This window comes from Zeus faber (assembly GCF_960531495.2).
Source record: "Zeus faber genome assembly, chromosome: 13".
NCBI lineage: Eukaryota > Metazoa > Chordata > Actinopteri > Zeiformes > Zeidae > Zeus > Zeus faber.
In genome coordinates, this window is record NC_137198.1 from 15,630,477 (window position 1) to 15,656,128 (window position 25,652).

General features: G+C 47.0%; 4 protein-coding genes across 7 annotated transcripts in view; 2 read left to right on the forward strand and 2 right to left on the reverse strand.

Moving 5' to 3' along the window:
• The first annotated feature begins 1,547 nt into the window (after positions 1 to 1,547).
• gskip (gsk3b interacting protein) lies at positions 1,548 to 3,918 on the forward strand. The gene is made up of 3 exons (XM_080011780.1): positions 1,548 to 1,588; positions 2,528 to 2,752; positions 2,855 to 3,918. The coding sequence occupies exons 2-3, from the start codon at positions 2,531 to 2,533 to the stop codon at positions 3,011 to 3,013; spliced, it is 381 nt and encodes a 126-aa protein (XP_079867906.1). The 5' UTR covers positions 1,548 to 1,588; positions 2,528 to 2,530; the 3' UTR covers positions 3,014 to 3,918.
• Positions 3,919 to 4,057: 139 nt separating this feature from the next.
• On the reverse strand, positions 4,058 to 6,684 carry LOC307239299 (NPC intracellular cholesterol transporter 2-like). Of its 3 annotated transcripts, none has more exons than XM_080012653.1 (5): positions 6,641 to 6,684; positions 5,888 to 5,983; positions 4,959 to 5,066; positions 4,679 to 4,851; positions 4,058 to 4,540 (listed from the first exon to the last, which is right to left on the reverse strand). In XM_080012653.1, the coding sequence occupies exons 1-5, from the start codon at positions 6,648 to 6,650 to the stop codon at positions 4,454 to 4,456; spliced, it is 474 nt and encodes a 157-aa protein (XP_079868779.1). In that variant the 5' UTR covers positions 6,651 to 6,684; the 3' UTR covers positions 4,058 to 4,453. The 3 variants fall into 3 exon arrangements, with proteins under 3 accessions (XP_079868779.1, XP_079868778.1, XP_079868780.1); XM_080012652.1 differs by having other exon boundaries at positions 6,626 to 6,676; XM_080012654.1 differs by lacking the exon at positions 6,641 to 6,684 and adding an exon at positions 6,238 to 6,585.
• Positions 6,685 to 6,891: 207 nt separating this feature from the next.
• Positions 6,892 to 8,425, forward strand: isca2 (iron-sulfur cluster assembly 2). The gene is made up of 4 exons (XM_080011844.1): positions 6,892 to 7,027; positions 7,230 to 7,407; positions 7,987 to 8,102; positions 8,220 to 8,425. Exons 1-4 carry the CDS (start codon positions 6,966 to 6,968, stop codon positions 8,392 to 8,394), a joined length of 531 nt encoding a protein of 176 aa, XP_079867970.1. The 5' UTR covers positions 6,892 to 6,965; the 3' UTR covers positions 8,395 to 8,425.
• Positions 8,426 to 9,713: 1,288 nt separating this feature from the next.
• Positions 9,714 to 25,652, reverse strand: part of eml5 (EMAP like 5) — a gene marked incomplete at its 5' end in the record, with an annotated part of 35,100 nt that continues 19,161 nt past the window's right edge. Inside the window, 31 exons of one of the 2 annotated variants that reach the window (XM_080011937.1) lie at positions 9,714 to 10,814; positions 11,202 to 11,302; positions 11,703 to 11,856; positions 11,967 to 12,070; positions 12,198 to 12,360; positions 12,472 to 12,644; positions 12,766 to 12,954; positions 13,058 to 13,172; positions 13,273 to 13,430; positions 13,649 to 13,857; positions 15,070 to 15,243; positions 15,874 to 15,894; positions 16,286 to 16,384; positions 16,881 to 17,010; positions 17,269 to 17,347; positions 18,953 to 19,079; positions 19,189 to 19,390; positions 19,481 to 19,657; positions 20,074 to 20,162; positions 20,316 to 20,447; positions 20,942 to 21,094; positions 21,202 to 21,343; positions 21,814 to 21,941; positions 22,115 to 22,226; positions 22,311 to 22,504; positions 22,630 to 22,730; positions 23,752 to 23,845; positions 24,373 to 24,478; positions 24,628 to 24,814; positions 25,032 to 25,150; positions 25,263 to 25,369. In XM_080011937.1, the coding sequence (XP_079868063.1) occupies positions 10,778 to 10,814; positions 11,202 to 11,302; positions 11,703 to 11,856; positions 11,967 to 12,070; positions 12,198 to 12,360; positions 12,472 to 12,644; positions 12,766 to 12,954; positions 13,058 to 13,172; positions 13,273 to 13,430; positions 13,649 to 13,857; positions 15,070 to 15,243; positions 15,874 to 15,894; positions 16,286 to 16,384; positions 16,881 to 17,010; positions 17,269 to 17,347; positions 18,953 to 19,079; positions 19,189 to 19,390; positions 19,481 to 19,657; positions 20,074 to 20,162; positions 20,316 to 20,447; positions 20,942 to 21,094; positions 21,202 to 21,343; positions 21,814 to 21,941; positions 22,115 to 22,226; positions 22,311 to 22,504; positions 22,630 to 22,730; positions 23,752 to 23,845; positions 24,373 to 24,478; positions 24,628 to 24,814; positions 25,032 to 25,150; positions 25,263 to 25,369 (4,076 nt within the window). In that variant the 3' untranslated portion in view covers positions 9,714 to 10,777. Of the gene's footprint in view, positions 10,815 to 11,201; positions 11,303 to 11,702; positions 11,857 to 11,966; positions 12,071 to 12,197; positions 12,361 to 12,471; positions 12,645 to 12,765; positions 12,955 to 13,057; positions 13,173 to 13,272; positions 13,431 to 13,648; positions 13,858 to 15,069; positions 15,244 to 15,873; positions 15,895 to 16,264; positions 16,385 to 16,880; positions 17,011 to 17,268; positions 17,348 to 18,952; positions 19,080 to 19,188; positions 19,391 to 19,480; positions 19,658 to 20,073; positions 20,163 to 20,315; positions 20,448 to 20,941; positions 21,095 to 21,201; positions 21,344 to 21,813; positions 21,942 to 22,114; positions 22,227 to 22,310; positions 22,505 to 22,629; positions 22,731 to 23,751; positions 23,846 to 24,372; positions 24,479 to 24,627; positions 24,815 to 25,031; positions 25,151 to 25,262; positions 25,370 to 25,652 lie in introns of both variants that reach the window. The other variant, XM_080011938.1, reaches the window with a different exon arrangement.

Here is a 25,652-nt window from a genome sequence, read left to right on the forward strand (position 1 = left end):
TGGTCTACACGTGATCGTTGTTGTACTTCTAAAGGTTTATTCGTGCCAAATAATACTTTGTCTAATTACTTATGGTTTTAAAGGTTTCTTCTTAAAACTATACATTTATATATAACCCAAATACTCCTTTCTGTCCAACTACTTATAGTTTTAAAGGTTTATTCCATCCAAATACTACTTTCTCTCCAAGTACTTATAGATTTTGAAAGGTTTATTCAACCAAAATAGTACTTTCTGTCCAAGCACTTATAGTTTTAAAGGTTTATTCCACCAATATACTACTACTTATAGTTTTAAAGATGTATTCCACCCAAATACTACTTTGTCTCACGACTTATAGTTTTAAAGGTTTATTCCACCCAAATAATACTCAGTCTCACGACTTATAGTTTAAGGTAGGAGGTGAGAGGCGGTTACGTTTATGTATAAGCTTAGAGATGGTTAGGGTTAGAGTGTCTTCCATTTTGTCCGTGTGTCTTAGAAATGCGGCCCTTGGTTATCCTCGGCTGTCACGAAAAACTAGGGTCCCAGAAATGAGGTTGGTCCTAGGACTGCGGCCCTGACACTGCAGCCTCCTCTATAGAGTGCTGCAGGGATGAGGTATTTTTGTAGGCCAGCCCGCCCCGGTTCCCTCCACAAAAAGCCCATGGGATTTTACCATTGGATTTTAGGTTATTGCAGAAAATAAACTCTGTGGAAAACACAAGTTTGTGAAACACATTTTGTTCAGAATGATAATCTTCACAAATGAACACAGAAAATTCACAAGTGGGGTATTTACTGACGTGTTCCATGTCGTAGAACAAAACGCGAAAATCTCCCAAGCTTGTGTTAGCCACAGACTTTATTTCAGGCATCGAACCAAAACCCCATTCAAAAACCCATTGACTTTCAGACTACGGTTCGTTTCCTCGTTTCCGGGTTTTAGGACTCGGGGCTGCGGCACCATTGCAATAACATATGGTCCGAATGGTGACACCTGCAAGACTATGCGTGGTTCTGCAACCGTATGGGACGATTTGAGAGGCGACAGCATCCGAAAAACGAACTCACAGCTCTCCTCGAGACTCGAGATTCAAGATTCAAGATTTTTATTCGTCACTTACATATACTCTTTCAGATCATGTGACAAAAACGATGTCAGCGCACACGTTCGCATTTAAAAAAAAAATTATTATACATACATCGCAGAGACGAAATACGATGGCACATCGGTAAATAACAATATCAAAACCATACCCAGGGGATATTACAGACACACGTTCTCTCGCGAGAAAGATAAGTCTGTAGAAACGTCATTGATTAAAAATCGAGATATATCTTGAATATGTGACATCGTGACGTCTTTCCGTTAATGCCTGTGTGTGACGTGACAAGGCTTCGTTCGTGGTGGCCACGTGATTCTTGGCCCTCTGAAGCGGGGCGTCCACGCGTCTCGCCGCGATACCTTCCTTCGCAAAGGGCCCCAAGGGCGGCCCCGCGTGTCCGTCGCTACGAAGCGGTCATTTCCCACTGGACTTGAACGCAGCGCCGACATAAGCCGGAAGTGCGCGGCCGACAAGAAGGAGACGAAAAACGGGCGCAGCAAGTAATACATTCAGTACACATACGCATGTTCAACTATTCAAATAACACGTATTTATGAGTCCGTGGACACTTACAGTATTTAGTAATGTGTCCAATATCAACACCAGTCGGGTAAATCAATTGTGTACCTGGTCTACGTTTGTTTTTTTTTCGCTCGTGTTCGCTTTGCGGTGAATAATGCCTCGTTCCTGGCTTTACAACTTGTGCAAAACTTGTCCAAATGAGTGTGTTGCGTACGAGCGACCCGTCACCGTGAGCGGCCGCTCGGTTAGCTCGCGGAATTGGGGGAACGTTTACAGTGTATTGTCCGCAAATCAAGCTCAACGACGTTGTGTGATCCAGTTGCATTGAAAGGCCTCTAGGCTTCGCTGTCGTGACGCTCGGACTACAGCGAGTCGGTCGAAAGCGTCTTGTAAATACGTCATATCAATGACGCCATGCAATACTAGCAGTAATGTCTAAATGATGGTATTGTGCGATATTAATAGCTCACATTCGAAAGAGAATCCTCTCAACAGGTGAATCCGATGTCAATGATACAGTGCAATATACCGTGGGTGAAAGGAAATATATGAATCCAAATTATAACCAAAACCAGGAAATTGTTGGTATCAGAAAAGGGTATTGTTTGTTTTAATATTCAATGTCAATTAATGTCTCTTCCTCACAAACCTGAAGTGTAAGCACAGACGTATGCTATGACAGTGGCATAGAATGAAGGGGGGGGGGGCAATAACTTAATTAATCGTGATTATTTGTATGACATTTAACGTCATAAAAAGTCACATTTGTCACAGCCCTGCATGTAGTGAAGTGATTATTCCAACTATTAATTCTTCCCCAGCACTAAAGGGAGGGTTAATTAACTTTTTTTTTTTTTTTTTTTATTAAGTCGCTGTCATCAGACCATCAGCAATTCTGTGATGTCTCTCTGTTAAAGGGGATGGAGGTGGACTACCAGCCAGAGGACGACGACTGTGTTGAGCTTGGAGACGTAAAGGACATGAGGCTGGAGGCCGACGCGGTGGTCAGCGACGTCCTCTTTGCCGTCCATGAAATGTACGTGTCGCAGAATCTCGACAGCGCGTTGGACGTGGCCTACATAAATGTGGAAACAATAGAGGGCAATCGCTTCTGCCTCGAGCTCACAGAGGCGGGACTGAGGGTAAGTCATGCAGTTGAACACGCTTTATGGATCCTGTGATACCATTTGTGCTGCAGAGTTCCCAGTGGTCACATTTTCGGCTTTTTTTTTTTCTTCCCCTAGGTGGTGGGCTATGCATTCGATCAAGTAAATGAAGACTTGTGCACCCAGTATCATGAGACTGTTTACTCACTTCTGGACACTCTGAGTCCAGGATACAGAGAAGCCTTTGGCAATGCGCTACTCCAGCGGCTTGAGAGGCTAAAGCAAAATGGACAATGAAAAAAAATGATTTTGTGGATGTAGATATGGGGAAGAGGATCCTGTTGTATTTGCTTATGAGCCAATGACAAGTTTAAATAAATATCCCATTGCCTCACAGCTACAACAGCAGTAAGTGGCACTTTGCTCCTTTACTCTGGTTGCTTGTAATTCCCTTATATTCCCCAATCATGTCAATTGTTATAGATTGATTGCAGGGACTTTGGTGAAAGCTGCTGCTCAAGTTCTGTATTAACCGGTTTAACTTCAAACAACTTATGCTTCCAAAAGTGTTACATGCTGTGACTAAACATGGATCACCTTTTTGTATTCATTACAATAAACGGATGGATGAAGCCTCGTTTCTACGCTGGGACAGAAACCCATCGGAACGGTCCACTCCTTGTACCATACTCTGAACTAGTGCTGAGGTGCATCAGGTGTTATTGGAGCCCCAAAAAAAAAAAAATTAATAAATTCAGTAAACCCGCTCTTGTATTTTTTTTTTTTGAAACCTCATTAACTGCCTTAAACTGGTATTTCGTAGATATTTCATACATTCTGCTAGTCTAGAATACTGCACATCTCAACCTGGTGCCCACTGTGATACCATGTGTTTTGATATTGAAAACATTGATGACACTGTCAACTGCCAAGGTGGGATACTAGTTTAAGAAGTTCACTTTGAGACTAGAGCCCTGCGTCGTTGAAATCACGGATGTTTTCCATAAAAAACACTTAGAGCTCATCCTGTACGACCTTTGTCACAAAAAGCATGATGTCCACAGTTCTTTGGGACTAACTAGAGTACGTGCATCCAAGCACCAAGTTAATTGGTTGCGTGATTATAAAACAGTCATCTGTGTCCTGCCAGCTATCCCCTTACCTTTGAGACAAGTAGCCCATTAGGAATTTTACCTGCTTCTATTGCATCATACTTTTAATAAACGTGTAACTGCTGGATGAGTGAAAACCTGCTTATCATTGTTGTGACTGTGAGGAACATGAAACCTCCCATGATTTCTAGCCACTTGGCTCAAACACTGAAGAACACCACAATTATCTGAAATTAGCTTTATTTGGAAATTAAACTGCTTGGAGGTAATAATTTCTGTAGTCAGTACAAACAATTTATTGAGGAACAAGAAGTCACAGTGTAGGTTTTGTTCCAGAGACTACACAGCAGCCAGTTAGGAAGAGATGCTGAAAGATCGCACTGCATTCAAATGTAGTCAAGCCACGAAGGTCATGTTAGATTTCAGATCACAGTGAGCAGGAATTAATGCTGCATTTGTTAACACCTGGGTAGGAGTGAGATGATCATGGAGAAATCTTGCCAGATAACGGGGGAAACTGCTACGCAGCACAACATTTGAATAGGTAGATATTTTGTATCAACACTTGAAGACTTTTCCCCCTCGATTTTTAAATCCCTTTAATGATTAAAAAAAAAACAACCCTTCAGCTCACGATCTGTACTGGGAACTTAATGCAGAACAAATCCTTGCTGGTGTCATCTCTCAGTTCCCACTCCACCACCAGCTTTATCTGCAGATAGAGGAATCAGCGGTCAAAGTTTCAGTCAAAACAAAAAAGGGGAAACTACATTATTTTCTCCTCTTACACCCCATCCCCCACTATTAAACAGGGAAACAATGCAGAGTTCATTGTCTCTGGGTTACTTACCGAGGGATATTCTGACTTCACGGGCAGCTGAGTCATATAGTGATAGCTTTTCTCCCTCTGGATGGGGCACTCAATTCCCGACTTGCAGCCATCTTCAATTGGGATGGGGAAGGGGATCGGTACTCCGGCAATAACCCCATGAACCACCGCTTTGCTCGTCTGGCTTGCCACAGCTATAACATGATAAAACAAACGCGGGTACGGTAAACGCGTTAGCCACTTTGTAATTGACCCCTCCCCGGTATACAATTTTGAATGACATAGCCCTCTTAACACTCACCGCTGTTAAAAGTCACATTGACGCTGTAGGAGTGTCCTTTTTGTAGTAGGCAAGGCTGATGAGGACAAGGTACGATATCAACCGTGGACACCTTCCCGGCACAAGATCCTGGATAGGTAAAAACGGAGGATGGCTGTTTATGTGACTACGTACAAAAACATGCTGGTCGATGCTTTGCCAGGAAGACCCTTTAACTTCACTTTTGTCACGGGTCTTCATTTCCAAATGTTTTTGGCACCAATACCCCGTGCACAGTTACTCATTGCCAGACTTTCTTAACTACTCACACACAAACTTTACCAGCTTATCAACCTGATCATCAAATAAAAAGCTCAACCCTTGAACTCCCCTTCACCACCAACGTGACAGGCCTAGTAACAGGGAACTCTAAATTCCTCGTTGTGAGAAACACCTTCGTTAACTCATAACTCGTTTATTGCCATTTAACGCTGGAAAAAGGTCCCGCATTTGAAGCAGTGATTGGATTGCTTGCTTCCTTGTCAACCCCCTAGAGAGGAGTTTTCTGGTCCCCCCTCCCCCTCGCCTGGATGACGGCTCGGACCTGGGGACGCTGTTGATTTCCAGGTGAAACGTGGATTTGTGAAGCGCTTTGAGACTTGACTGTGATTGAGGGGAAAACACCAATAAACTTGACCAAACACGGCTGAACGCAACACATGGGTAAGGGAAGCGGAAATCGTCAAAAGCGAGCCTCGTTTCATCAAGGTGACCGGATTCGTAATAAGTGTAACTACCCACCGCATACACACGATTATAAAGCAATACAAAGGGAATTAAAAACGACAGGGTTGCGGTGGAACACTACGCGACCTGCACGGCAGCCACGCCGTTGCCGTAATTACGTGCTGATGCGGCATTTGAGTGCGCAATTCGGAACGTCATTCTGCACTTTTTTAAATGAAACTCACCGCAGTCCACGTACTTCACTGGCTCGGCGCAGGCGAACGCGACCAGAGACACCACCACGATGGAAGCTGTTCGGAGATCCATGGTGCTGGCTGGTCCTGAAAGAAGCAAAACAAAACAAATCAACCCCCCCCCCTAAAAAAAAACAAAAACAACTGCCCGAGGCAGCGGCGGTCAGCTGACAAGGCGCAGTCACAGGAGTTGGTTTGTTGCCGAATATCTTTCAAACAAACGAGTCGCCGGAGAATTACACCAGAAACGGCGCGGACCGGGTTGTATATATACGTCGGAATTGGGTGGGTGGGGGGGACCGAGAGAGAACCGTGTCATCTGGCGGCGGCGTCTCGCCTACCTCGTCGGAGCGTCCGCTGGCAGTGGTGCGGCGTCAACCGCGTCCTCAAATACTGATCCGAACCTCGCGAACGATTCGCTCGTCTCGAACAGGCTCTTTCAATGACTCGGGAGTCGGGTCACCCCGGGAAAAAAAAAACAACAACTAAAAACAGTGAACCCTCGACTCACAGACTGTAAATAACTACAGGGGACGAGATCAAAGCGTAAGGGGAGACAAGGCCGATTCGTGTTGTGCACAATTCCCACCGAATTGCACGTTCGCATTCCACGCAAAGAAACGCGTTCGGTTCGCCCCTTGCGCCGTTCCTGCGCAATAAATCATTTCGACAACACTAAGTCACGAATTCCGTTCACAACGCCGAGCCGAGCCGACTCCTCGGGCTCACCCTTTCGTCGCTCACCCTCGCTCATCCGCGCGTCACGCCAACGGAACGGAGTTGAAGTTGTTCAAATCGAACAACTTTTTTTTTTTTTTTTTTTTTTACCGAGTGAATCGAAAGAACCGAATCTTAAAAAAAAAAAAAATTGCCCCCCCCCGCCGCCCTCGAACTCCCTCTTGTCACGCGATATTTGTGACGTCATCGGTGCGTGGGCGTGTTCGGGTTGAGGCCCGCCGCCCAAGCGACTTCGGTGCGCCGGCGCAAACCGAACGCTTCCGCTTCCGGGCCGCGCGTGATTGCGTAACCGTTTTCAGGGGCGGGACCAAGAGGCGGTCGTCGACGTAAGATGTCGTCCTGGAGAGGCGCGATGATCCGCGCGTCCGGGGCCAGAGCTTTGCTGATCGCCAGGTAACGTCAATGTCGACGTGTCAAAGAGTGTGCGTGACCTGTGAATATGATATTGGAAGACGTGAGCAACAATTTGGATGATGTACATTTCTATGTACAGGGATGCGTGCGAGCGACGATACGATGTCATATTGCCTCAGCGATAACCCCTATAAAGCCTTTTTAAGACGCCACGTCCTGTCGTTGACACGTCGTTGTTTAGGGCTGCGACCCGTCTCAACAGCGTCAATGTGGACCGGCTCCCCCAGCACCACCCCCGAAGCCGCGGCGCCCCTCACACCGCCGGGCCGCGAGGCCTCAGCTCCTCACCCCAGGAGCGACAACAGGCCGCGCCTGGTCCGCCGGGAGAGCACGTCAACCTCAGCCAGTCCTGTGTGAAGGTGAAGACACACGTCAGCGTTGTGTTTTTCCCCCACCGTGGCGTCTTCTGACCCAGCGCTGCTCATGACTTAATGCGAGTGTTACTTTAGGAACCTCTGAACCCAGGAAGCCCCTTATCGATCCCTCCCTCGGGCATGCATGATGGTCATGTGACCATCTTAAGTCTTAACGTGCCTGGATGCTGTGACAACACAATGGTTCCTACTCAGATGTTGAGTGACGAATCAGAAATCACAGGTTGAGCATTGGTCAAGATTAAAGATTATGTTCATTTTGTTTTCAAGTCAGAACAGCTGCAATGAAGGCTTGGAAAAGCATTTCCAAAGGAGACGCCAAACATTTGGTGATGTCAGTCGGTTGTAGACTTGATGCAGTTTTTGCATCTATGTGCATTTGCACTTAATATCAGACTTAATTTCTCCGATTCACCTTTAAGTCCATCCGTTAACTTAATTTTGCACGGCTGAAAATGGGGGAGCTCAACACAGAAATGTCTTTCTGTAAAATGGATAAAAATTTATATAAATGTTTCGGAGGCCACAGTGGTTTATCACATCCATGCCTCTGCTTCTCTGCAGAGACTCAAGGAGGTTATGGAGGAGGGCGAGTATCTGAGGATACATGTGGAGGGCGGAGGCTGCTCTGGCTTTCAGTACAAGTTCTCTGTTGACGCCAACAGAAATGAAGAGGACAGGTAGATTATGCAGCAGTTCACTTCATCTGTTATGTTTTATTAATTTTGTATTTTTTTTTTTTTCATCTCTTACTTCAACGAATCCCTCCTGTTGCTCATGCATCTCTTTATTCCTAGGGTGTTTGAGCAGGACGGAGTGGGGGTGATCGTGGATGAAGGAAGCCTGGAATTTGTGAAAGGAGCGACGCTGGACTATGGCCAGGAACTGATCCGTGCGTCGTTCCAAGTGTTAAAGAATCCTCAGGCGGATCACGGCTGCTCCTGTGGCAGCTCCTTCTCAGTCAAGTTATAAGTTTTCACAACAAAAAATTATATATATATATATATATATATATATATATATATATATATATATATATATATATATATATATATATTTCTTGGTGTCAGCAACTTTATAAAAAAAACATTATTCTAACAAAGCAGATATTATTCAAACTGTGTATTTATTTTACATTGTACATTTAAGTTGACTGAAAGGCCAAATTGTTGTGGGATGTGCATGACTATGACCTGTTTTGTAAATAATAGCTTTACAAGTAATACTGATTGGCTTTGCACTAACAGTGATTGATAATGCATTTGAGTGGATCAATGGCTGACTTGAGATGGCGAATGAAAGTTAGTATTCACTGTTTAGATTTGACTTTTGATTGTACAAATGTAAATAGACCACATCTAATTCTATAAAGTTCTAAGCAATATTACATTTGTTTGTCATTGTGATCCTCCTGAATTGTTTTGCAGTTTACATCATCAATTCATTTCTTGAGGTATCATGGGAGTGATATTATTTTGCTCACGAGTTAAGAGACCACGCCACAATGAAAAGATTGAGTTTGTAGAATAATTGAAGGTGAGAAGCAAGAAATATGGATTGATGGAGTGAGGATAAGGTGATGGTGGTGATAGTGATGATGATGACGACGACGAAGGGATGATGCATGACTCGCAAGCTGGTGAAAGATGGACCACCAGGAGAATCTTCAGGACGTCAGGCCTCAGCCATGCCGATCCCACTGGTGGTTCCAGAGAAATGAAGAAGGGAGAGAGAGGTGGCGGTGGGGAGCAAAAAATGAATGACACAGAATGTCAGGTGTATTTGACAGGTGTATATACACCGATCAGCCACAACATTAAAACCACCTGCCTAATATTGTGTAGCTCCCCCTTGTGCCGCCAAAACAGCTCATTCACTTCACCTGTCAGTGGTTTTAATGTTGTGGCTGATAGGCGTATGTGCAATGTGTTGATTGGTAGCAGGTGTGGTTGGGTGTGGTCTCTTCTCCCGAATCACAGTTATTTCTATCTGAATTAATGCATATAATCATGTAATCATTCTTCTGATCACATGAGAATATGTACAGTGCTGAGAAGATAGTGCTATTCTCTGGTTATGGAATATTGGCAGGATTCATCTATTCCTCAGCCTTGTATCACAGTGCATAATAATTAAGTCAATCTATAGTATCACAAGTCCCATTTGTCCCATTTTGATTTTTTTTTTTTATTAAACTTGAATTTAAGAAACATTTCACAAAATATACAAAAACAATATCTACAAATGGTATTTACATTGGTGTAATGTGAAACCAAATATGCAGCAACAATTGTTCAGTAATCAGTCTTAATACAAGGAGCAGAAGGTTTTGCACTTTTCATATTTTCATCTCTGATAAAACATTCCATTTAAGCATTTATATCTTCACTGTTAAACACCGACTTACTCATGAAAAAATAGTCACACCTTTCCATAGAAACAGAATCACGACATCGAATCACCGTGGCAGCACACTGAGAATGACCACAGGAGAAGTACAACAACAGTGCACCAACATCAACTTGGAGATGTTCCTTTTTTTTCTGAGGACATCGGTATCCACAGATTGTCTTCCAGGAAGCCATGCACACCCTTTCTATTTTCTTTATTTTTTCAAACAAACCCTCAAAAACGAGACGGAAACATGATGAGGTCACTGCACAAGCTAAGGGATCGCTACGCACGTACATACTCACACCGCTGAGGGAGCGTTTGGGTGGGACCGCCAGGGGAGACACAGTGAGCGGGTCAGGTGGACAGTGCATAGTATGCTTTGGCATGCTGACATCCAGAACATAACTGTGGATGTTACATTCAGGAGGAAGGCCACAGGAGTTTAAACAACGAGTAAAAATGAAGTAACAAAATGTACCAAACAAAGTAAAAATAAATATGACAGTAGAAAAGAAAGAAACTAAATAAATAAATAAATAAATCCAAACCCTTGTCAGTTAAACACTTAAATGTAGATTAAGGCTAATTCAGTTGCTACATGTCTTCAAAAAATGGCATTGTTAGTCACGTTAACTCATACAAACCAACAGCTGCACCTACTGTAAAAACAACAACAAAAAAAACCATTAAAACGCTTTGCAGATCGTGGATGTTTCTGCTGACGTTGACGTTTTTCGGAGGGGGCCGCGTCGCCTCCACCCGGTGTGGTCGCAGTCAGGGTTGACTTGAGGCTTGCTCGTGTGCATGCACTTGGTTTTGAGGCAGTAAGTCAGGTCACCGTTTCCCCCTCGCCTGTTTTCTCCTTCGTCACATGCATTCTCCGCAGGTCGCCGTGCTGCTGCCAGAGCCCCCGTGCACTTCTCCCAGACTCAGGTCAACAGTGCCTGGGGGTGGGGGGCGATCAGTGAGGAGCATGGACGCACCTCCAGACAAACAAGCTGGAAAGAAGAAAATACAAAGATATGTTTATTTGACTTTCACCTGGTAACTTGTAAATCACATCAGAATCAGTTTATCGGGAAAATTGTAACAGTCTGAAAAAATGGAGAATAAAATCATAATGATAAATTGAAATAGAATAGAATAAAATGTTTTTTAATAAAACATTTTTGAAATAAATAAATTGCCAAATAGCTGAAACATATAAAACAAAAATTGTCAGATATATATAGATATACAGAAGATACAAAATGCTATATTATGCACAGGATAAATTATTGTTATGGGTATACAGGGTATAACTTAAAAATATGAATTATTACCATACTAACTTGGTTACTACAGTACGTTCAGTGTAATACCAGTGTTATGCTGCTTCATCGTACCTTCTGTCGTCTCCACCGGCGCTGATGACGAAACGATCTCCACTCGTAAAACGCACGTTGGTCAAATGAGCAGAGTGGCCCAGGAAGCGTTTGTGTTTCGCCTGAAGAGCAGAATTAGAACTGTCAACAGATGCATGTTTAGCTAATTTGAAAGTACATCATTATATTTATCATTTATTTTCATAGATTTATTATATATTTTTATATATATATATTTTGCATCATTGTATTCAATAAATAAATATAAATAAATATATTCTGGATAAAACAAACTCTAATAGCATTTTAAAATAATCAAAAAAACAACATTTAGAAAATGAAAAAAACATTTCACTTTTAACAATCATGTTGTCCAACGACAGAATATTTTGTTCGGTTTTACTGTGAGGGGGGAAAAAAAAACATGTTTAAAATCAGCCTTAATCAACCATAATTCTCAGGTCATTATGACATGAGCAAAATAACAACAGTAAGAGCAGAATCAGCCATTGCACCACTTACGAATTTCTCAGGACACGGGAAGTCGAACAGCTTCACCATCCCGAAGTCGTCGCCCGTGACGACGTTGAGGCCCGAGTGCGACACGCAGGCGCAGGTCACGTCCGCCTTGTCCGCGTTCCGGGACCAGATTCCCACCACCTCGTCGCCGAGGACGCTGGAGGGGGCAGACGAAAGCCCAAGCAAAAGGGGAAAGGTCAAAGGTCAAAGCGGGCCACCGCCGGAGCGCATTCGCCGACCTGAACCGACGCGGCGCGGCGCCCTCACCTCGTCCACGTGGCCCAGGTGATCCTGTCGACGTGCGGCTGCTCCGCGACCTGTTTCCCGGACGGGACCTCGTACACCAGACGCTTGTAGGCACCCGTGGAAATCTGTTTTATGTTTTTTTTGGGGTTTTTTTTTTTTTCAGGGATGAGAAGAGGTTTCCGAGTCAGACAAGGGCGAGTTTGCTTTGCCGGGCGACAAGATGTGGGAGGTTCCCTCCGCCGCGCAGCGAACCTGGACGTAGGCGCCGTCGGCGGAGAAGTCCATCTGCATGACGAAGCTGGGGATGTCCCGGCAGCAGTTGATGCGGTTGAGCTGCGGCCCCAGCGTCAGGTCGTAGAAGTCCACCGCGCTCTCCGTGGAGCCCACCGCCAGGTAGCGCGAGTCCGGGCTGAACCTGCGCGGGAACAAGCGTGGCTCATTTATTTATTTATCTATTTGAATCGTGCCGCGCGCGCCATTCAAACCCCCCAGGCGAGACGCCGGGCGAGACGGGTGTGAGCGATACCGGATATCCTGGATGGGCGAGCGCCTGTCCCTCTTCTTCCCCCAGATCTTGAGCGAAGCCACCAGCAGGATGATGAACTCCCCGTTCTTCATGCCGATGGCCACCATGTCCCCCTCCGGGCTGTAGCTGACGGTGCGCGCCGGGTGGCCCAGGTTCACCTTGTTCAGCATCTTCTGTTTTCCACAAAACGAGCGAGAGAGAGAGAGAGCGAGAGAGAGACCTTATCTTATGAATAAAAGATTTGACTTTGCCACGCTTTGTGCCGGTGTCTTCACAAGGGGAGGCGGTGCTGACCTTCTCGGGGATGTCCCACAGTCGCACCGTGCCGTCCTCGGCGGCGGACAGGAACACGTCCCTGGACGGGTGGGTCCCCACGCCCCAGATGGGCCCGTCCATGTGGCCGTTCACCAGGATGTTGCAGGCGGCGTTCTTCTCCCCCACCTCGATGATCTCCGCGTTTCTGGTCCCCACCAGGATTTTCCCCTTCAGGCGGCGGCGGCGGCAGCGGCGGAGAGAGTCGGGGGTTAAGGGAAGAACGCGGCCATCGGGGCGGCGAGCCGAGATATTCGTTCGGGCGCGTTCGTACCTTTCCCCTGCACACGGAGCGGACGCAGTCTACGATTTGCCCCGTCTCCAGTCGAAAGGCCCGGCAGCGCTTCAGCTCCTGGTCCCACAGCTTCAGAGCTCCTCCTTCCTTGGAACTGCGGAGGAGAGCGAACGCGCGTTTCCGTTTCGGGCCACAAAACCTCACCGTGGCCTCACTCTCATATCCCGGGTGAGCGCGGGGAAGCGGCTACTCACGGTCTCTCCTTGCCGCCCGTGACGATGAGGCCGTCCCTCAGCGTGGTGTACATGGTGAACACGGGGCCCGTGTGGGCCTTGGCCACTATTCTGACAAGAATGTGTTCCTTCCACACACACACATCCCCACTAATGGTACCTGTAAATGTCAAGTTATTCTGAAAAGAAAACAAATCTGCACTAATCTAGTGACCTAAAAGAGCGGAGCAAGAATTGCAAAAACACACGTGTACATACAGAACCCATTCCAGCACAGCGTACTGACTGCATCACAGGTGGAAGCAGGTAAGCAGTAATGATATATGTGAAACTTTTTTTTTTTTTAATAATCGATCTATTTATTTATTTATTTTTCGGAATAAGAAAAGCGACTTACAGCCCCGAAGGCCACAGAGAGCATGGTTTGCATGCGGGCGTCCTCGATGGAGCTCATCACTCCCTTCTTGCTGAGCAGGGCGCGGCCCGCCAGTGTCCAGAAGCGCACGTGCTTGATCCCCACCGACACAAAGTGCGTGTCCGAGTCCGGGCGGAACTCGGCCACGAAGATCCTCTGGGTGTGACCCGCCCGACTGGCCACCATGGCACCTTCACACAAGTACAGTACGGGTGAAGGGTCTCATCGCATCGGCGACACCGTTTTTGGCACCGTAAGATAGTTCCAAATGCTCCGAATGCCCCCGATTTGGCAAAAAGAAATAATTTAGGATTTCAATTTCCTTCCTTTTCTGTTTGTATTAATATAACGTGTTAATATATTTATATTCTTTAGTCAGTGCCCTCGGCGGTGTCCACATCCAGAATTGGACTTGATACTTCCTCATTCAGTATTACTATGCTATTACTATTCTAAAGTGACAGGTTAAAGGTCATGAAACTTTCAAAAGGAAGTGCTTCTTCACCTTCTGACCGACGCACAGCGGCTAAAACATCAATTATCCATCACCAGAAATCTTTACAGTTAACAGAGATCCCTGATGCAAAAATAAGTAAATAATTAAATAACATCCGATCAGATTTTGGGGGTCGAAATTCCGTTTTCGCAGCAGCTCAGTGAGGGGAAAGACGAAAGTACAGAAATAAAAAAAACCTATACTGAGTTATTGACATACAAACACTAATATGTACACAAAGTGATAAAAAAATAAAAATAAAAAAATAAACAAATAAATGAATAAATAAATACTAGATAGATAAAATATACAAGCTTCAGAAATACACAGAGTACAATGTACAATTAAATAAAAACAGAGCAAAAAATAAAGCAATGTTCAATGCCTCAATAATCTATTGAGGTGTTTATTATTTACTTTTTATATATTATTTTGTTTATTTAGTGTATATACTCCTCATATATAGTTCTGTACTCACTTCATATTCCCCACTGAACTGCTGTAATGCCTGAATTTCCCCACCAGCGGATTAATAAAGTACTTAATCTTAATTTTGCTTATCTTACTATACATAATGACTATTTGGCCTGTACTGCTGTTTACTGTAAATGCTGCCTGCTGCAGAGGCAAAACCCGAGGCAAACTAGTATATACCTGTAAATGCATTTCACCACTGAAGCAGGGGTGGATTTAGGGGTTTGTAAGAAGGCAATTAGAGACGGAAGCCAAAAAGCACTCATTCACCACTGACTGGACTGAAGATCGGGGTGTGTGTGTGTCTCTGTGTGTGTGTGTGTGTGTCTGTGTGTGTGTGTGTGTGTGTGTGTGTGTGTGTGTGTGTGTGTGTGTGTGTGTGTGTGTGTGTGTGTGTGCGTGTGTGCGTGTGTGTGTGTGTGCGCTCCCCCACCTTCCTGCCACTTCCAGATGGTGACAGTGTGTTCTGGGTCCAGGCCCAAGGACAGCAGGAGCTTCCCGGTGGCGCTGAAGCTGACGGAGCAAACGCCGCTGGAGTGGAAACAACGCAGCACCGACAGGGTCTGCTTGGTCATGGCGTCCCACACGTGGATGGACGGAGAGGTGGCTGAACCAGAGGAGGGAGGGAGAGAGAGAGAGAGAGAGAGAGAGAGAGAGAAAGAGAGAGAGACCACAGACGAGAAGTGAAGCAACACGTCTGTCGTGGAGTTGGAATTGGTGGAATCAGCCGAAATCTTCTGAGCAGGTCTTTGAAATTCTGTCTCATACAGTGTGATACGAGGGTTCCTATCTCAGGAGATGTGCAATAGCTTGGTAATGTCTCACTTCAAAGTAGTCATAATTGGAATTTGAACTACATGGTGTTTAATTTGTCATTCTTATTCAAAACATTGTGAAATAATGTGAACTGCCAAAACAAATACTTACAATTGTGTATTTAAAACGAACAAAAACAAGTAAAATAAGCTCATAACTCAAACCAAATGAATGAAATGTATAGATATCCCATTCATGTTTTTGTTTTGGCTTCACCGAGGTAGTCGTGCAGTCGAATCCTAAATTATAATAATACAGGCGGAAATCAGCTTCGGGGGACAGAGCAAACCCACACGACCACTAGGTGGCAGTGTGCCAAAACCTTATTAATAAAGGTCATTAAATGTATTGATCATACTCTTGCGTTTAAAAAATGTTTTGTCTCGCCTTAGTTTTGTGACTTTTTCCGCATGCGTCTTACCTGACATGTCACCAGTATCACCTGAAACGCAGGGAGAAACAAAGAGGATTACACACACAACACATCAAGTCCGGTACTGGTATCTAGAAACTGTTGGAAGTTCCTCACTTTTCGCGGATTGACTGAACAGTTGACATTTGATGTTTCTCTCTGAGTCGAACTATTTTCTTAAAAGTGATGGGACAGTGGCCTCAAGTCATTGCGGCTTTGGTCGCCTTTGGATATTCCCCGTGAATCATACGGCTCAGTCACACACGGAGACTCTCCTACACCCGGACCCTGAAGACGTTTGAGATAGTTGCGACGGGAGGAGGACGGTTCCCCGTCACCCGCGGGCGCTCTTCCCTCACCGACGCAGGAGAGAGAAAACCGCCGCTCGATGACACGCGACGCCGGCGTCTCGCAAACATACCTACTTGGCCCGTCGCCACCACGTTGGGGAACTTGGGGTGTTGATTGATTGTCAGGCACAGGATGTCATCGCTATGTTCTACGTAGAAACTTTGGCAGGCTGGAAGAAAACACACACACACACACACACACACACACACACACACACACACACACACACACACACACACACACACACACACACACACACACACACACACACACACACACACATACACACAGATTGTTAAATATTTTCTTCATACACCATTGATTATAATGTATACACATACCAATAACTTATCCTGTGCATAGAATCACATGTGTATGCTCTGTATATATATATATTTGACTATTTATTTGTTTATTCCGGCTATTTGTGTATATTAGGTGATCTCAATTTTATTTGATTTTACTTTTTATTCTATTTTATTTTATATTATATTGGAGTTTTTTTGTTTTTTTAAATGTTCTTTTATTTTTTTCTCAGACTGTCAAAACGCACAAGTAATCACCAGGACCAAATTCCTCGTACGCGTCAATGCGCCCCGGCACAATACACGCACTCTGCTTCACATTCTGATCCACACTCCGTCGATGTCACCTCTCTGACTCACACGTCGTCAGGTTGAGCACGATACCCACGGAGGCCGTGTGGTAGATGATGTCGGCCCCTTCGTTCAGGTAGTGCACGTTGTTTCGGCAGTCGTTGCCGCGGTAGCCAAACACCAGCTCCAGCACGAGGTCCTGTGAGGAGGCCGGAAGAAGAGGCAAGCACCGTCAGAGAGGTGGGCTCCACGGCAACGGAGATGTTTTTCCTCCCCGTTATTTTGACGACGGCGTCCTCGGCTCGTCTGGACCGCGTCCTTGGCAGGGGTAGCGGCATTAGCGGCCCGCGCTCGTTTTATTCTCGTGACTGTCCTGGCGCGCGCACGCATCACTTTGGGTCTCAATTTTTTTTAATCTTTCATTTGTTTCCTCCGGGAAACGAAGGCTCCCTCGTACCTCGATGGGCCTCTTCTTCTTGCCCACGTTGTTGGTCTGAAGCTTCTCCGGCTGCGGCAGCGCTCTGCTGACAGGCGGCCTGAAACGATAATCGTTACGGTTATTATGGTTGCCGTGATTATGAGATCGCAGTTCTTCGCTTCATTTCTGCCTATATTATAAATATCATCACTTAGCTGTCACGTAAAGAGCATGGCTGTACCCCGAATAGCAACTTAAAACGTTCCCCATTACTGGCTTAGACCCGAACACACGATAAGTTGAAAAATAGATAATTTACGTCAAGAGAAAGCCATTTTAAATCACTCGAATAATCGATGCAAATCCCATTCGTGTTCAACATCTGACAATCGGGTTAACAGTGACTAGTGTCGTCGAAAACCTTTTAGAGGGTAAAGAGGATTATTCAGTAAAGCAACACATAAACACAAAGTTTGATCCATGAATTATACCGTGACATTATACTGTTTATTTTTTATGAATAAACCACGGATAAAACATTAAGAGTACTCAAGTACTGACACATGCATTAAAAACCCACAGAGCACTCATTGCCAATACAGCCGTCTCGTCACATGAGGCCATTATAACGTGGTCATTATTATCGCATAGTAACACATTTCAAATGAGTGTCAGAGAAACGTACGACACCGCCCACGCCGCGTCTTACCTCGACCCTCTTCACGGCGGCAAGGACGGAAGAAAGAAAGCGTGAGTGAGGCGCCTCGGAGGGTTTTCACCGCTCCCCACTGACACACAATCGATCGACCGGGACATAAAATCATCGGTTAGCGCAATCATTCAGCAACACAAATACAACAAGCACCTTGAGGAAACAGAAGCCCGCCGCTCGAACATTCTGCCCGAGTTAAAAAAAAAAGTATGAAAGTTTCTCGACGAACGCCCCTTTCACCGAAACTATCACGAAACTGGAGCTATTATGGATTAAAAAAAAAAAAAAAAAAAAGCACAATATTTTCTTTGAGGCACGGTGACCCCTCGCCCCCCAGGACGGAATAACCCGCCCAGCGAACCCCTTAAAAAAAAAAAAATGCCCGTTTGCGTCGCGGCAGAGACGGCGCCGCCGCGCGGAGACGTCCAACGCGGCCGAAAAGACGAACCTGAATATAAATAGCGAATGCAGAAATAAATACAGCAACCCCGCAAGAAAGCTGGTAGAGCTCATCAGATTTGCCCTTTTTTTTTTGCCCCGTCTGAGGCAATCAACGCGCTTTTACAGGAAACAAAATCGATATTATGTTGGCTGGACGCTGCCTATTTAGCTATTTTGACGCTATTTAGTACCTGACGCGTGAGATCTCATCTGTTGCCTCATCTACACAATGGGTCATTTCTGTTGGCTTGAGCACAGTACACCCCCTGCGGTATGTTATCATTATTATAACAACTGTAAACACAAGCGCTTACCTGACTACACCCTGCCTTCAAGTTGTGTTAAAGACGGATGCAGAATAGTGACCGATAGACGGCCGTAAAAGGAAAAAAAAAAGAATTGAGAAGGAGTTATTGCAGAGAGACAGCGGCAGGACTGGAAAAAACACGTTCAGATGAAGTAGATATGACCCAAGGAGCCACCTAGTGGTTCTGACCCCCACAGTTTCCTCCCCCTCCCCCTCCAGATCCATCGGCACCTTCTGCGCCGCGTCTCCCAGCCGCTCGTTACCTTTCGTCCACGGAGGGCTCCTTCAGCTGCAGGTGGGGTTTCACCCCCGTCATGGGTCGCACGTTGGTGGATAAGGCCTTGATGGTGTAGTTGATCTCGTTCTCCCGCGTCACGTCGCTGTCGTAACCTGACGAATGGCGGCGGACGGCAAAAGGGGAAATGTTCACAATGGAACTATTTCTCTTATTTTTTCTTTTTTTTTTTCGCCACATCCTTGACAGAACCGCATCCTTCACCTCCATCGTCCTCGCTCTCGATGTCCGACTCCTCGCTGTCGCACAGACGCATTTCCCGGTGGCCCTCGGCCTCGTGGGCCCAGATCATGAGGCACGTGTCTCCTCCGCCGGCCGTCACCAACAGGCTGTCGTCGTGGGTCCATCTGACGTTGGTGACATGTGTGCTGTGGGCCACGTAGCGCTTGAACTTGGCATATTTTCCCTGGAGAGGGGGGCATTCATTCACTACAACACTTCACAGCTTGCTCGCAGTTCTGGTTATTATGGACTATAAAGATGTAAACCCTCGTACCTTCACCGGATATCTGAAAAGCTTGACGTATCCGAGGTCATCTCCGGTCGCGAGCACCTTCCTGTCATTGCTAAGGCAGGCGGAGGTCACCTCGGTGACCTCGCTGATGACGGGCCAAATGCCCTCCACAGATGTTCCCAGGACGCACGTCCACGTGCTCCAGTCTATCTTCTCCACCTGGGCGGGCGGAGGGAGAGCGAGTGAGAGCGCGCGGAGGGCGGCGGAACTCCCGGTATTGGCGCAGAACCAGACAGGAGGCGGAAGGAGGGCGCGCGGAGGACAGGGCGTGATGACCTACCAGCGGCATTCGCAGCATTTCTCCTCCCCGACCCTCATTTTCATTTTCCTCATTCCTCCCCGCTAAGTGTGTCCCTTGCAAAGGTGTCTGAATGTCACAGTGAATAAAGACGAACCCTAAAAACTATCCCATTTCCACGGCCCTAATTAGAACAATAGCGATGGAAAGTGGGCCATGTTAATGCCTCAGCGCCCTTCCTCGAGCCATTACCCCCACCCCGAGGGAGACATTTAGGCCAACGGCGTGGTGACCGCGGCACGGCCATGCCGGCACCGGCGCCGTGGCGAGTGCTTACCTCTGTAGCCGGAATGGTCTGCTTCTTGCCGCGGGGAGCTTCAAAAAATAATTGCTCTTTAGCACCGGTGTTGACTTGGAGGAGTTTTCCTGTAGATGAAAGAGCCCGGTGGACATCGGTGTGTGATTGTATTCCGAGAGTGGGCCGTTTTCCAATCCATAATCCCTCATGCCGAATCGGGTCGCGCAGCACGCCGACCCATGCCATAGCATCTCTCCAAGCTATTCGCCAGACGTGCTTACCTCGCTTGTCCCAGTCCAGATGGGTGATGTAGTTGAGCGATCCCTTGCACACCCCGACCCGTTTACTGCTCATCACGTTGTAAATGTCTACGAAACTGTCTCCCGACGCGACTGCGAGGTACTTCCCAGAACCTGAGCGGACACACAGAGGAAAGCGGGAGAGAGGGTTTAATGACCGCTCCACAGGAACTGACAAATAAATGAGTGGAACAGAGACGCCTGGGTGCAGGGGAATGATGTTGGGGGATTCGGGTCGGGCGGAGTAATCTGACAATCTGGCACCTGGCATCGCAGTTTCAGGTTAAGTGTAAAGAGAGTTTTGTTTCTTGCTCTCATTTTATTGTCTCCCCCCGTGGTTTTCTCATCTGTCTAGAGCCGTTCTCAGTGTCTGGCCTTATTCCATAGCGCCATTAATTTGGGTCAGGCCTGCGGCGATATATCTCCCCTATCCACAGTGGGAGGAAAATTCGTATACCTGACTGCATCTCGGCTTCTTTAAAGGGAAGACAAACTTTAGCGCAGCACGGCTCTGCCGACTTGAAGGGCACGCCGGTTTTAGAGGTCGCGTCTCTCCTCCGGCAGGATTCGATTTCTTTTTGTCCAAGGGGGGGATGAGCCCCACATACCTGGAGAGAATCTGATATCGGAGATGATGTCCTTGCGGTGGTGGAAGGACACCAGGTCCTCCAGGGTGTCTGCGTTGACGATGAGGAAGCTGCCGTCATTCAGGCCCACCGCCAGGGCCTTGCCCTCGGGAGAGAAGCTGCAGCACCGGCCCCCTACGGAGGAGGCAAAAAGCTCAGTTCGGCACGAGGAGGCCCCTAGCAGGACCACCATCACACAACAAACACAACAGACACAACAAAACAACCGGAAGTTTACTCACCTTTCCTGAGCTTGCGCACAGCCAGCATGCAGTGGCTGGGGGAGAGGTCCCATATGCGCAGGGTTTTGTCATCACTGACGGTGGCACAGAGAGGGAGATGGGGATGGGTGGCCAAGCCCCACACGTCCCCCTCCATGTGACCCTATGAACACACACCGCACCATAAAAGAAAATGTTATTATACGGCACACACTATACAGATATATGGTATATGACAAAATGTATTGCTTTATCAGACCTGGAGGGAGGACCATTCATCTTTTAGACCTGGGTTGTGCATTTTGTAAAGATTTTGAGAAGCGCAATCAATAACGTACACACTGGTTGTCTATGGATAGTGGAGTCATGGTGGGAGACCACTTAACTAAATGAACATTCTACCATTCAGTAGCAGCAATTTATCACTCCTTATAGCCAGCTCCTCTGTGGGTGTGCACAGTCGTGTAAGCAGTTTTACGTCCATGTAATTGGTCCTCCACCCAACCAGACTGCAATGACAGAGGTTTCGCCACCGCTGAGATAGTGAAACGCAGCTGGAGCTCATGGGCTGTGCATTATTTGATTTGTGACAGCGTTTGGGCCCTTGTAATGCGTACAACACAGCACGTTCACCTGAACCAGCAGAGTGATGGGGCCGCTTTTGTCCACCTCCAGGATTTCACCATTCTTAGTCCCCACGAGGATATGGCCATGGCCCAACGATATGGCACGTATGGAGGGGTTGTCTTCCAAGAGCAGCCCTGGAGCCAGTGCATTATAACAAATATATGAGACCTTAGCATGAACCAGATGATCAAGAGAAATATTCATTACGCTCCAACAGCGATTTGCATTGCACATTGTATAGCTCGGGGCGAGAAGATTGAAGTGGAAAATTGCAGGAAGGAAAATTGAGAGCAGGGTGACCGCCTACCTTTGGAGCCTGGAGCGAGCACTGATCTCTTGATAGCGTAGGTCTTCAGGCATCTCTCAAAGGTGTCGTCCCACAGAGCAACTATACCGTCCTTGCCTCCGGTCACAAATCCCTGTCGGACAATAACGACAAAAATGTTACGGTCAGGAGTCAGGAGTGGGTTTGAAGGGAAGCGGAAATATTTTAGGACCCTCACCTTCTCTAGTGCGTGCATGCTGAAGACGGGGCCGTCATGGGCTTTGACTGTCTTCATCAGAAACATGTCCCTCCAAATACAAATGTCCCCCGTGCACGTGCCAGAAAACACCATCTCCTCCGTCCAGCCGTACACCGCACACATCATGGTCTCCGTTTTACCCATGTTCCCCTTGCGCCCAATTAGACCCCCGCCTAAAGGGAGAAGAAAAATGTCAGGCTTCTTTGAGGCATGCCGCTGCATGGAGGTGTCACCTCTAAGCTCTGTCACTGTGAAGGTTCCTCTCTTTGAACAAAAAACAAACCACATAGGGTCTTACCGGCTTTGTGCCAGAACTTCATATGTTTCACTCCAGCAGTGATGAGCTTGTCGGGCATGTAGGGATTTATTTTAACAACGAATATCTTGTCCTTGCTTCCCCTGAAAAATAATCCATCACACAAAAACAAATATAAGAAAAAACCCAAAAGGACCCCCCTGACACGCTGCAGCTTTCCAGCGTATAAACGATAAGGATCAGTGGAGTGCGGTGCACCTGATACCGCACGTGCTCTAATAGCTGCCCTTTGTGCTACGGCATCACTGATCTTCACCCATTCTAATCCCAAACCAGGTTCGCTCTCCCGCTCTCAATTTCTCTCTGACTCTCTCTCATCCCTTCACCCCTTACTCGCACACCACCCTCCTCTCCCAGCTGAGGTTTTCAGGCCGTGCAGTGTACAAGGCAGGCTCTGTCAGGCCCCATTTCCCTCTGCCCGCCTCACTGCGCTGCCCACCAGGGTCTGCACAGGAGATTAGCGCAGCTCCCAAGCTGCTCCCTGCGAGCGGCGTGGTCCGCCACGCACACCACGCCACACGGGAGAGCATCCCACGGGTTGGGGGTGGCGGGAGGGGGATTACAATGGAGTTGGACACCAAATGTGACTTTCGAGGCCGAGAAACAGAGGCAAATATTTGGAGGTATTATTTGAATAGATTCCGTTATGGTCGTCTTATTTTCCCTCCAATATATTGAACTTACAATTCAACTCTTCTCTGCACTATAACACATTATCCTTCACCTTTGAACAGCAAGGCCAAGGTGATCAATTCGAATTTATTGTAAAAGTAAAAAAAAAAACATGTATGAACCATATCCCAACACATGAGAGAAAGTTCATTATGTGAATGAATTGAAAGTTTTAATTTATCCACAAATTGAACCCGGGGATATTCACTCACTCTAACCATTCAAACCTTCCTTTAAGAAACCATATAACCCACGCGTCAATACCCGCTATTCCTCAATTCTATTGCGAATTATGTAATTTCCGCAGTGTGTGCAGTTAATTAAGTTTGGCCTTGTCCATTTGTCTATGATTAAATGGAGGTCGTCAAAATAAATTCACCATCAGGGTTGATAAAATCGGATCCAAAACCAGGTGAAGGTCACGATACTGACCGGATGGCGGAGAGCTTCTCCCCCTTCCTCCAGTCCCAGAGGACGACGGTGTGGTTGTCATCCAGTCCCACTGAAGCCAAGCGCTTGCCATCCGCTGTGGAGGTAAAAGACAGCACTCGCTAAGCCGGTGTTTGCGTTGGTTTACCCATTAAAAGGAGGCTGGCTGGTCCGTGGCAGGTAATTCTCCGGTATTGACAAAAAGATCAGCGCTCCCGCTCTGTCTGGGCCCAATTAGGGGGAGGGAGATTAGTGTCTCCGCCTTGTCGGCGCTGCAGCTACAAAAAAGACTGGAAAACATTTCAAGTAGAAGCACAAGTGCGCTGAGTGGTGAAGGATAAAAATGACACAATCAAATACGTTGGTTCCGGTTGACGTGTTTCGGGCGTCAACCGGCAGCCTCAGCCGGAGCATGAGGCAGGCTTTCACCGCGCTTGGATTCAGCTCTGCACCGCGCTGGCCGCGTTTGTCATTCGGAAAATGTCAGAGGCTCGAGAACCTCGGGCCACATTCTCCGTGGCGAAGGATTTGGATTCTTTCATCGATTTCGGACTGAAGGATACGGGGTATGATATGAGCAGCTTGGAATTCTGAAAAATAGTATAATTATTATTTTTTGTTTACCTGAGAAGTCCAGGGCGCACACGCCGAGCTGGTGAAACCCTTTCAACACAGACATAGGTTTTAGCAGCTCCGTGTCCCAAATGTGGACGGACGAATCCCGGCCCACCTGGGGCGGAAAAACAAACATGAAACACACAAAAAAGAAAAGATCCTCTCTCAGTCTAAATAATTAAATCCACAGGGTGGCACTGAGACGGCAGAGGAGCCAGTGTGGGGGGAGGGCCGGGTGGTTATTTCGGCCTTTCGGCCCCGTACCTGTCCCGTGGCGACAAAGTCCTTGAGTGGATGGATGGCCAGGCACAGGATGTCGTCGTCGTGGCCCATGTAGAAGCGTTGGATGTTCTGCTGCCGGTTGTACACCACCCCGACGGCGGCCACGTGGTAGACGATCTCCCCGGTCTGGGTGTAGAACAGGTTGCTCCTGCAGTCGTAGCCCCTGTAGCTGCGTCGCCGCAAAAAAAAAAAAGGGAATCAAGTTGAAGTGGGCAAGTGGGCTGAATGACGCGGTTTTTAACGTCCTCGATCTCAGTTTCTGAATGGAACTGTTCTTGTGTCAACTTTGTGTTTGGCATTTGCGGTTGGTTCTAAGATGGTTTCCGGGGACGTGTTCTTCATGCTTCCTGTTGGGATGCGAAAGGGGAAAGCCTGAGGTGTCGCACCCGTGAATAAAATGTAGTTTAATCCCGCTCCCCGGCGCTCGCTCCCTCTTCTTGGTGGCCAACGCCCGGCGCTTCTCTTTGCACTGATCTTTGAGCTGAGGTAGATCTTCTTTGTAAACCTGGACGCAAAGCAGACGACAGTGTGGCGGTTTCGAGAACAATCCCGACAGGGCTTTTCTTTCAATGATTAATCACGGGTACAACCTCTTGGGGGGCTTCCTCATTACCCACCTGCCTGCGGTACGTGTGCTGCGTCTCCTGCTCGATTTCCGAGTCCATCTCCGGCACGTCCGACTGGTCGGAGTCCGACTCCTCGCTGTTGGAGTCCGCCAGGGTCTCTGCAGGAGGAAAGAAGAGGCTCACGGCTCAGCTCCTTCCCTGTTTTGTTTTGGGGGTTTTTTAATCGTAAAGACGTGTATCCCAGCCCGAGCCGACGGGACAAGAAGTACTGTATTCCACTTTGAGTCCGGTCCAGAGGTAATCATATATATTGGTTTGCTAAAGATGCTGGCACAGCAAAAAGGGAGCGGGAGGGTTTTTTTTTTGTGTGTGGGTGGGCGGGGGTTGTGGGGGGCGTTGGGGGGGTTCTCTCAAGTTCCATTAGGAAAATTAAATGGTAAA